Below are 12572 nucleotides of genomic sequence, written 5' to 3'. Positions count from 1 at the left end.
CTGGCTTAAAGTCTTGTCCGTGTCCAGCTATTTTTAGCTGTACAAAACAGCTTGATATTGTAAACTGCTTTGTCTTACCATATTGCTGTAATGTTGCTGTATATGATATCTTACCATTTACTGCATGTTGTTATTCTTCTGGTTATTTCCCTATTGACCTTATATAGCCCCGCCCCTTTTTAGCGCTGCGTTAGCCGTCTGTCTTCTGGTTGTATTTCCACAATGATCTGATGGATGAACCGCTCGTTTTAAAATCTGAGTGGTCATTTAAGACATTTGCTTTAAACATTACAATGCTTAAGATAACTTTCGTTACCTATACAATACATAAATCCACTTTACCAGCTAAATTACTATTAGACAGCGATGCCATTGAAATATACAAAGCTACTGTACAAACGGAAGTTCAAAGACAATATTCTAAAGATGGTGGCCTGCTTGGTTCGGCTAATGAACCGGAAGTCTCGCCCATAGTCTGCTTCCACGTCAAAGAATAATGCTGCGTTCACGCCATATCGTAATTACCGTAATTTCGAGATGACAACATGTGACGTTCTCAGAGCTGTTAACGTCCTCAGACTCGGAGTTATGCTTTTCTATGGCAACACTATCAGCACCTAAGTAGAGCCTACGTTGGCCAATTGGCACAGCGGTCATGTGGTACAAGTCGTAGCTCTCAGAAGACTCCCAGTTCACAAGTTGTAATTACCAGTTCTACGAGGACGTGGACGCTTTTTGCAAGTTGGAATTTCGTAATTACGGGAATTCCGATATGGCGCGAACGCACCTTTACGTAACTTAAATGGATCCTACTTGTTTGCCTTCTGCGACACGCCCCTTACCTTGGTTATTCATGCTTAATACCTGTATATTATCTTCTTATGTAAGGGATTATAGGGATCTAATAGCAGAAAGACTGACACTTAATAAAGCTTTAGTGAAAATCCGTATTTTTTTAATAGTAGAGGCAAAACGTTGTATTAAAGCAAAGGTTAAGGGGGTGCTATAGTTTAAGTAAATATATGTACATTACATATATTTAATCAATATATTCAGTAGCAGACACTCTTCTGCGCATGCTTTATCTCTCAAATGCCTTGCTTGGACTTAATTTCTAAATTATAAACAAATAGTTTTGACACAGTTCTAATTGGATGAGCCGGATTCGAAGCCATTAGCGTATAAAATATCGGAAATAGCCTACTTTTAATCCTGCGAATGCAAGTAAGAATTAAAATGCAATTATGATTAATTAACTTAATGCGCCAGATTGCTATGTTGCTAAACAACCGTGGTAACCACTTTACAGTTAGACTATATTTGTAACAATTGTTTATCTTAATACAGAATCGGAAAGGGCTTTACTGACAGTGTTTGAACACACAAGGAATTTGTCTTGGTGTCAGGAGCTAAAAAGTACAAGGTGCAGACATATAATTTCACATACATATAATGAAATATAACAAATAATAAAGAGAATAGACAATAATTTTAAATATATATATAATAATAAATATGTGGCAATAAAAATATATCTAAAAAACATAGGCTATTATTATCAAAAAAAAAAAAAAGTTGTTATGCACTAAACATTGTTTCACCATAATGTTGTTCCCACCGTTTTATATAAGAAGTTGAAAGGGAGTGTAGGCATCCCGATCCGAGTCCTCTCGAGGCTTTATACTGATAAAACATTGATATGTTGCTGGGGGCGTATTGTGTTCTGTCTGTGTTTAAAAATGGAGGAGGGAATTCTGTTACAATTTGAAGAGTACTTTTTAATATGAGTGCTGTGTTTTACTATTACCGTTTTAGATTAATCTGTAGTTTGTTTGGTGGTTAACGACTCTAGTGCTACTAAAATGACACTTGAGTGAATCTCTAGAGGGGATTTTACATAATGTGAAGCGCATTAAATGAAATGCTGTGAAATCCAGTGCAAGTCTGACCTCTGCTGGTAAAATCTAATACAGCAATTTTTTGTTGCGAGATTTTTGTGTGTGTGCTGTGAGAATTTAAAATAAATGTAAATGTAAATTATGTTTGTAAAATAAATGCTATGATTTAAAAAACACTATATATATATATTTTTAAAAATCACAAATTCTAAGTTTTCCTCTTTCATCTATTTTCCTTAAAAAAAAAAATTAGCACAGGTATTTGTAGCAATAGCCGACAATACATTGTATGGGTCAAAATGATCGATTTTTCCTTTTATGCCAAAAATAATTAGGATGTTAAGTAAAGATCATGTTCCATGAAGATATTTTGTAAATTCCCTACCGTAAATATATCAAAACTTAATTTTTGATTAGTAATATGCATTGCTAAGAACTTCATTTGGACTATTTTAAAGGCGATTTTCTCAATATTTTGATTTTTTTGCACCCTAAGATTACAGATTTTCAAATAGCTGTATCTCAGCCAAATATTGTTCTATCCTAACATAACATACATCAATGGAAAGCTTATTTATAAATCTCAATTTCAAAAAAGTGATCCTTATGACAAAATGATGGATGATGTGTAATTGTAACCTGTAATAGTGTTCAGAATAGTGGTAATACTATGGAAGCCAATGAAATATTTTAGGAAGAGAACAGATTTTAAATGGCCCTCATATGTGCACTCTCACATAAAGACACACATGCATTTGCTCTTACACACACACACACACAAGCAGCAATCAAAATGGATCCCTCACGAGAGGCCCTGGGGTGAAAATCTTGAGATCTTAAAAATGGTAGTCAGACGAAGGCACTTGAAAGTTACAAATTGCACATCAGAGAAGAGAAAAACAGCCTTTTTGGTGAATCCTTTTGTGATCTTACCGCATCGTTTACAGTATGCTCTGACCCAGTGATGTTTTTTTTTTAATATTTATATATATGTGAGGGCATGTTATAACCTAACCTTAAAATCTGAAGGCTGTGCTTTATTTTTCTATTTGTTGTGTATCTTTAGAATGGTAGAAATTGGTAGTAACTTCACAAACAACTACTAAGAAATGCCAAGTAACACATTTAATTAAATGTGAAATTTTGAAGTAGAAAAACTGAAATAGTATTTTCTCATTAAAAATCATAAAAATCATGAAAAATCATTTTTATAATGATATATGGATATCATACTAAAAGTGCTACAAATACTACAATAAAGTATTTGTCAGAAGTTACTAATAGGTAACCCAAACTGCAGACCAACATGAATTGCAGATTTTTTTTTTTTTGTCCATTGTATAACGTTTCTTTTGTTTGCTACAAAGTAAGACTCAAAACTAGAGATCTTGCTACACCCTTCTGAACTGTAGTGCTTCCATATTGGTTAGAAGCTTCCAGAAGCAGCTGTTTCTGTAGATCACAGTGACCTATCACACACATACACACACACCAATGATGCAGAATTACAACTCCTGTTGCTCACTCTTAAGCCTGAGACTGCAGGACTCACTCAGGTACTGCACTGTGTCTCCATGACGACCAAAAGCAAGATACTTTAAGACAGAAACTCTTCTTTGCAGTACATGACTTTACTTGTACATCACAAAAAATCAAATAACATTAACCAAATACAGCTGTAGGTATATTTACTGCAATATTGCACATTTAGAATCTCCTCCTGAGAGTTGAGAGATCGTGATGCTGCTGCTGCTGCTGCTGCCTCTCGTGACCTTCTTATATTCCATTATCAGTAATTCAGGTACATTTGCCACAAAGGTAATCTCGTCAGGTCTCTCGTTGAAGTGATAAGATAAACATAGCCTCTTTTCGTGACCCTGGGAGACTGCAGTGTCTTATGATTGGATTTTTTACTTCAATGTGCACTAAATGTACCGCATATAAATTGAGCTTCTGCATTTCCATCAGAGTTAAGGACACTTATGAGTTTTGTCCTAATAATAAAGTCAATTTAATAAACTTCAAGTGGTTGGTTTGCTGAAAGAGGCATCTTGTGCTGGTGTCAGGGGGATTTAATATAAAGACTCAACTTTATATCAACTGGTTTCCTATGTCATCTAATCCAATGAGAGTTTTTTTTTTTTTTTTTTTTTTTTTTTTTTTTTTGAGTATGTACATACATAATTGTTTTTGTGATGATACACACAGTAAACCAAATTATTGAAGGATGCCTGATACATACCACCTTATTTTTGCCGTAAGACCATTTGTAAACTAATCGTTTCTGGCTTCCAGTGTCATTTCGCTTCCAGCTATTCAAAACAGATCGTTTTGCAGCTTGATATTGCAAACTAGCGTGTCTTACCATATTGTCTTAATTATGAACACAGTGGTTTGTAATGCAAACAGTTTTACCGTTTAACACACTTTAATTATTCTCCTTATTTCCCTATAGCAGCTAAAAAATGGAAAGTCTGGCACATTCACAGAAAACCGCTTACTTCCATGTTAAAAAAAAATTAGGTGGATGCGTCTGATATGATACGTTATGCACAAAATATGGGAGATTTTCAACACCAGCATTTTTAGATTTTCTTTCATATATATATACACACAATGAAAATAAATATAATATTATACAAGCATTTGTATACTTAAAAGTCTCAAGATAATTGCAGATTTTTTTTTTAGATTATTTTCCCTAAAGGAAAGAACACTTCCCATGTCGATGATTTCTGTGTATTTGAACCTTTTCCAACAATGACTGTATGATTTTGAAATTCATATTTTCACACGGAGGACAACTGAGGGACTATATGTGACCCTGGATCACGAAACCAGTCGTAAGGGTCATTTTTTTCAAAAATGAGATTTCTACATCATATGAAAGCTGAATAAATAGCTTTTCATTGATGTATGGTTTGTTAGGATAGGACAATATTTGGTCGAGATACAACTATTTAAAAATCAGAAATCTGAGGGGGCAAAAAAATCAAAATATTGAGAAAATCACCTTTAAAGTTCTTTAAATAATGTTCTTAACAATGTACATGACTAATCAAAAATTAAGTTTTCATACATTTACAGTAGGAATTTTACAAAGTATCTTAATGGAACATGATCTTTACTTAATTTCCTAATGATTTTTACCATAAAAGAAAAATCAATAATTTTGACCCATACAATGTATTTTTTGCTATTGCTACAAATAAACCCCAGCGACTTAAGACTGGTTTTGTGGTCCAGGGTCACATATTACAGATGGTTCAAACGTTCACTGATGTATTAGAATGAAGCACGATGCATTAAGAGTTGGGGCGTGTAAACTTTCGAATGGAATGAGGATGTGTGCGTTTTTCTTATTTTACCTAAATATGATATTTTTTCATTTTGTACTGCCCTTTAAAAGCTACAGAAGATACTTAAGTGTTCCCCAGAAGACAAAATAAATTAAATTTACCCTGATGTTCAAATTCCAAAAGTTTTCACCCCCCCGGCTCTTAATGCATTGTTTTTCCTCCTGGAGCATCAGTGAGTGTTTGAACCTTCTGTAATAGTTGCATGGGTTGTCCTCAGTGTGAAAAGATAGATCTCAAAATCATACAGTCATTGTTGGAAAGGGTTCAAATACACAAAAATGCTGAAAAACCAAAGAATTTGTGGGACCTGAAGCATTTTTCTGAAGAACAGCGGACAGTTTAACTGTTTGGACAAGCAAGGGACTCAAGAACAACTATCACTAAAAAAAAAAAAAAAAAGCTGTGGATCATTCAGGTAATAACACAGTATTAAGAATCAAGTGTATGTAAACTTTTGAACAGGGTCATTTTTATAAATTCAACTATTATTTGAAATATCTTATTCAGGCCAGTACTAAATAAAAAAAATAACATACCTCTTATTTTGGTAAAATAATTAACCTTTTTCCAGATTCTGCAAGGTGTATGTAAACTTCTGATTTCAACTGTACATATATATGAAAAGCATTTGTCATAATGGAAAGGAAAATAGAATTATAATACTAAACAAGCATTTAGACTTTGAAAGTCTATAACATGGATCAAGATAACATTGATTACATTTCAGATGATTTTCCCTGAAGGAAAGAAAAACCATATCCCATGCACTCCCCATCTTTACCCCTCATCTTTTTTTTTTTTTTTTTTTTGTGATTGCACATATTTACAGGCCATACATCACTACGGCTTCACAGCAAGTGCTAAGTAAGGTCTCGATTGCGCTCTAAGGAAATGCATCATGATGAGTAAGCACACAGCAAATGCTTTTTTATCATGTTGAAAGCCCTTCAAAAGGCAACCATCCAAGCATATAACTGATTCAAATATCTAACCATGTTAAATACCTGTCAGTTTAAATCAATATCTAACTAGCTTCTTCTCCCGGGCTTAAAAACTCAACTCATTTGTAAGCATTTGTAAGCCATCATACATTATGATGAAGGTAACAGCTGCAGGAATTACACAGTGGTGCAGTTGGTGGATGGTGCTGCTTCTGTCTTGCTCTTCATCTCTCTGGCCTCATTTGTAGGGCACTCAGAAGCCACCTGACAACGGAACACCTGCTTGTACGCCTGCCTGAAGTTCTCCGAGAGGAACGCATAAATAACTGGATTAACAGACGAGTTGCTGTAGGCCAGACAATGAGCCGCCACACGGAGCACGAAGGACGCCTGGTTCAGGGGGAAGGAGCCAAACTCGACCCACAGGTGCACCACGTGATGAGGCAGCCAGGAGAGGCAGAAGACCACTACAACCACCAGAACAGTCTGAGCAGTCTGATAAGAGAAATGGAGAAAGACATTTTTGCAGGTTTTTAACAACATAATAAGAATGATCAACAATTAACAGAAATACACTCTCAGAAATAAAGGTTTAAAAGCTGTCACTGGGGTGGTACCTTTTTAAAAAGTACAATTTTGAATCATCTTGGTTCAAATATGTACATTTTAAGTACTATTATGTACCAAAATAGACCCTTTTTTGAAAAGGTACTGCCCCAGTGACAGCTTTTGAACCTTTATTTCTGAAGTGTATGTGTGGTCAATATATATATATATAAAATTATACTATATATGTATGTATATATATATATATATATATATATATATATGTATGTATATAAATGTTAAGTGTTTAAGTGTAAATATTTCTTACCTTCTTTTTTGACGCCTCAGACTTTTTGGACACATTTCTTAACTTTTTATGCAAATGATTCAGGACCTAAAGACACATTGGTAAGTAATAATGAAAATATGAGAAATATTTCTTGATTCATGATTTGACAAACTTTCTGGACATATATACACATTCAAATACACCAAAAACAAAAATCTAGTTACAAATGAGTTAAATACACCTCCTTCTGTAGTTTTGTAATTAATATTTGTTTTGATATATTCTGTGATGCTTGATGTAAAAAACAGATATTTTATTATCTTCTCATTATTTATTTCAAAAAGCAGTAAATCAATTTTTAATATAAATCATATTTGAAGACATTTTGTCAGCCATGTCAAAGTCAGTGTGGTGTAACCAATAGCAGGATGCCATTTTGTTGTCATGTGACAAGATAAACCAAAAACAAAATCATGTTTTCAGGTCAAATGAAATAACTTTAAACTCACTAGAATAAAAATAGAAATAAAATGCAGTTAAAAAATACTTATTTTTAAATTCTTAAATGTGTTTTCTACTTCATTACATTTTAAAAAGATTATTACACCAACAGGAATACAGAGATTATATATTTTTAAGAACCTGGGACGTGTTTTAAATAAGATTCATCGTTTTAATAAGTTTAGACATTCTTAAATTAACCCTATGTTCTAAAATAAATCCATATTCCATTTTGCATGAGTAAAAATCTGAATCAATCCACACTGAATTGAAATACTCATAAAGCCACAATTAAAGACGAGCCACTAACCTTGGCATAACAGAACGATATCAGAATCAACGGCAGCACGTATCCAAAGATAAAAGTGCACACCACGTAGATTTTCCTCTTGCTGTGATCTGGCCACACTTCCCAGCAAAACGTGCTGTTGTCCTCACTTTCCACGATACCTTGGTAGTAGGCGACCGGTGTGGCCATGGCGAAAGAGAGCACCCATATGACCAGCACCCCGATCAATGCGTGCCTCGCAACTCGAATGGATGAGGACTTTCTGCAGTGCACTATGGCGATATACCTGTCCACCGACATGGCTGATAAAGTGAAGATGCTCACCAACATAGACACGGTGAAAAAGTAGTGGATGAACTTGCAAATAAAGGCACCCAGGATCCATGTGGGCAGCATGTAAACTGTTGACTGAAAAGGGATGCAGAAGAGCAGATAGGACAGATCTGCCACGCTGAGGTTGAGGATGAAGATGTTGGTGGTACTTCGTTGCTGTCCAGGTTTGCGCTGAGCCAGAACAGTGATAACCAGAGAGTTTCCAAGGACCCCTAGAGTGAAAATGAGTCCAAAGATAAGAAGCGTGACGAAGTTGTCGGTGCCGATGCCAAATAAGGTTTTTTCAGGTGCCTCTAAGTCTATGTTGCCTTCAGGTCTGTCTAAATCACTGCTGTTTTGGATTTGGATGTTCATCTTCAGCTTCGTCGTGAAAATAAAATCTTGAAGACCTTCTGCACTTAGTTTTCTTGATTTATTGATTCTCCAGAAGAGACGGTTTGGCTGAAAAATCCTTTAAAGTTTAGTGGAGTCCAACATCGACGAGGTTTCAGTAGAAGGTGCTCATTAACGCGCATCACAATATATGTATTTTCACACTTTCATAACAATAAAAAAGAACAATTCTCAGAAATGAAGTTTCTGATAATCCAGTTGCTTTCTCGCACTGATGGCGCTTACAGGTTCATGTTTTCACCTGCAGGAGCTCTTCTTGTGTTTGAGCTCGCACTAGGTGGAGAAGAGCTGTTCTGCTGCCGCAATAAAATATTGCCCGTGTGGACGTCACTGAGACACCAATTTCCCAGCCTTACTCACCCATCCTCTTACACTGACATGGGAAAAGCGCAGAATCGATGATTCAAGAGTTTCCCCCTCTTTTCTCCACGGTTCCACTTCCCATTAGACCCCTTTCAACTCCCATACATGTATACAGGTAATAAAAAGGGTTTAAGTGAACTTTAAAGTTACACTGTAAGCGTTTTGTTGAGGCTCATAATCAAAGGCTGTAAATTCTCAGCATAATATGTTCAAAAACTCGTTAAGCATTGATGAAGGGAGGAGGTTGTCTAAGGAAGTCAACATAAAAGGTTGTGAAAGGGTCTTAAAAGTATGTTTTCTTTTTGCATATGAATATAACAGCTTTAAAAGCAACGTTTAAAATAAATCAACATTTTATTAACAGCAAAACCTATTTTATATACGTTTGACAGGGTTAATGTAACAAGAACTGTAAATACTTATGTTACAGTTATGAACCACTTTGCTCAACAAGCTTATAATGTTAAGAATATATAAAATGCGTAATTATGAAGAAGACTGAAGATAACATAATTTATCAGTACCAGCATTTAAATTGCAGTGTGTATGTAAATATATGTATTTTTGCGCCACCTACAGTTAAGTGAATGGAATTCACTGTTGTGATTACAAGTTGATAGTTGTACACTTGCAGAGCGTCCTAAATGGCGTACTGTCGTAGTGAGTACATTTGGTACTTTATTTCAAAATGAATATTTGAATATGAATTTACTTAATGACTATTAGAAAATGTAAGCCGTTTTCTGTAAATGTGCTCGACTTCCGGTTTATTAGCTGCTGTAGGGAAATAGTGAACCAGTGTGTTCATAAATAAGATAATACGTTAAAATAATATGGTAAGAAGCACCAGTTGGCAATATCAAGCAGCAAAACAAGCTGTTTTGTACAGATAAAACTATAGTCTGGAAGCGAATCACACTAGAAGCCAGACCCATTCAATATACAAATGAAAAAATACAAAAAATAATAATTTGGATATAGTACGAATATGGAAGCATGCATGAAATTCATACATACTACTACATCCACCATGTTGTTACTGTCACGTGACCTACCAGCATCACCAAATCCTCTCCCATGCCCTCATGGAATAGTAAAGTGTCCGTCAAATGTGCACTTCAGAATCTCACCTGAAGTACAAGGCCAGCTAGCCACTTTTCGTCTACTGTTTTTCTAAATACCAAGAATTCGTACTACTCATACATACTGTACACACACTGTTTCTCACAAACTACAATATATAGTAGGGATACAGTGATGCATTTGTTGCCAGAAATTGACCGTTCGCAAACAGCTTGATTGACAGGTGATCTGACCAATTAGAATAGCACCCCAATCTGCCATTCTGTCCGACAAACAAATCAGACAGCAGAGTAGAACATTTTAAAGCTGAGACCTTCTTGCATACCAGAAGTAACCTGCTCTTGTCTTGTTTGCAGGCGTGTTGTCAGTTTCCTATTTGCTCCATGATGTATTTTCCACTGCGTTAGAACATGTGCACTGTGAGAGCAGCATTTGTTTGTCAGACATAGCAACAGTTTTTGCGAAGGTCAACTGTAATCGTGCGGTGCATCTGAAATCGTGAATTGTATTGGTACTATATTTGAATATAAATTTACTGTATGACCTTAAAAATATGATCTATCCACCTTATTTGAACTTCCAGTTCATTAGACGCTGTGGGGAAATAACGAGAAGAATAACAATGTGAAGTAAACGGTAAAACTGGTTGCACTACAAACCAGTGTGTTCATAATTAAGATGATACATTAAAATACCATTGTAAGACACCAGCAATATCAATATCAAGCAGCAAAACAATCTGTTTTGTACAGCTAAAAATAGCTGGAGGAAAATGACACCGGTAGCCAAGTTACACCATGCACACTCTTACAGAAAAAATAAGGTAGATATATAGTATAAATATGGTAGCATGAATGACAAATCCTCTCCTTTGGCATCATGGGATATTAAAGTGTCCATCAAATGTGCATTTGAGAATCTCACCTGGTCATCCAGGTACTTTTCATGTATATGTTTTTTCGAAATACTATGAATTCATATACTACTTGCCTCACATACTGTATATTAAGGAAGTATTTCGGATGCAGTGATGCATTTGTGGCCAGATTTAGTGGAATTTCATACCTGCTCATCAAACATACATTTAGAAGAGATGTTCAAAGTTCCTGTATTTTCCTTTTCTCTTATATTTTTATGTCCCCAAGTGGCCTGCAGCCTCCTGTTGAGAACCACTGATATGTTGAGATTGTACATTTGAAAATCTTTCAAAAAAAAATGAAATTGTTTTATCATATCATTACGGCTCTTCTATGGGTTATGCCCTTCATTTCAAGCTGTTCGGCGCCTCGTGGCCAATTACCGCACCGCCATACAGCATTTATTATTTAAGAAACTTATTATGCATACAAATTGGCTCACCTCTCATACTGAATGGTTTCATTTGACCTGTTCTGCGCAACTACCAATATCTAAAGAGGAAATACAACTGCCCTGTCCTCAGGGAACCAGAGATGGTTAGTCATGTAAGATCGTTGAACAGATAACCACATCTCCAGCCTTCTCGTAGAGTACTGATGTGGCCCAGGAAACTATGACAACTGAATTTATAATGAAATTATTTTAGAAAAAACGTAACTTGAGAGGTTCCACGTATCGTCTTTTTAATGAAAAGTCATTGTTATGATAAACAAAAATGGGGATGTGGCCCCACATGACCTGAAATAAAAGCTTTCAGTGCATCACCAGACAATGTGAGAACACCTCAACATATGAGGCGAATGGTTATGAGATAATACCACCATGCAAGGGAGCTCAAAAGAGCAAGAATCTACAGAAAAATGTAAAGTTTCTTTCATGGTTTTGAATTAGAAAACAAATGACACGCTGTGGTTGTTTGTAGTGTTCTTCTTGCAAGGCCTGAACATCTCACAGACATGACAATGTTGGTTGTTTTGCATGAGGGGAAAAGAAAAAAACAAAACAAAAAACATTGATGTATCTTACTTCAGCCACTCATCAATTTTCCTATACACACCGAATGATTATTAGGCTGCTCTTTACCGGTTTAGATTGTTTTGGAGTCCTTCAGCCTTTTGTGTGCTGCCCCTGTGAGATCCTGAGGTACTGATGTTTCCATGGTGACCGGTTGCCTCTTCTCTAAGACCAAAACATTTTTTCTCTCACTGTGAGAGACCGTGCTGGAGCTGATCATGTTTTTCTGGGTCAGATGAATCAAACACAATGTGGTTAAGCTCCTCACAAAGATCATTACTTGCCTAAGAATTCATTTTAATCATATGGTTATTAAAAGTGAGGAAAATTGTTACTTAGAAGGTGTCATCAGAGCTTTCAAAAGAGTAATGGTCAGCATATGCGTATCATGCTTGTTTCAGCACCATGGACAGAGGCCTCAAACTCACAGGCCTATGCATCCATTTTCTCTCAAGATGCTTCTGATGGCTTTTAATTTAGAAATGGCAATAATGAAAATCTTTTATTTTGACAAGTCTGGCACAATGTGTCCTGAAGCATAAAGTTATTAGTCATGATCTCTCCTTTGTTTCTATAATAGCCAAATCTCCTCTTGATTATTGCAACAGATGGGTCCATAAACTGCATAATTTTGATAGACACTCA

At 35.6% G+C, this 12572-nt stretch overlaps 1 protein-coding gene across 1 annotated transcript; it reads right to left on the bottom strand.

Annotated features, from left to right (window-relative positions):
• Nucleotides 1-3508: 3508 nt before the first annotated feature.
• On the bottom strand, nt 3509-8831 carry galr1a (galanin receptor 1a). Its single transcript, XM_051137206.1, has 3 exons — nt 7845-8831; nt 7073-7138; nt 3509-6693 (listed from the first exon to the last, which is right to left on the bottom strand). The coding sequence occupies exons 1-3, from the start codon at nt 8508-8510 to the stop codon at nt 6376-6378; spliced, it is 1050 nt and encodes a 349-aa protein (XP_050993163.1). The 5' UTR covers nt 8511-8831; the 3' UTR covers nt 3509-6375.
• Between the last annotated feature and the right edge of the window lie 3741 nt (nt 8832-12572).

Source organism: Labeo rohita, chromosome 19, assembly GCF_022985175.1.
Source record: "Labeo rohita strain BAU-BD-2019 chromosome 19, IGBB_LRoh.1.0, whole genome shotgun sequence".
In the NCBI taxonomy this organism is placed as follows: Eukaryota; Metazoa; Chordata; class Actinopteri; order Cypriniformes; family Cyprinidae; genus Labeo; species Labeo rohita.
This window is presented reverse-complemented; position numbering and strand designations above follow the sequence as displayed.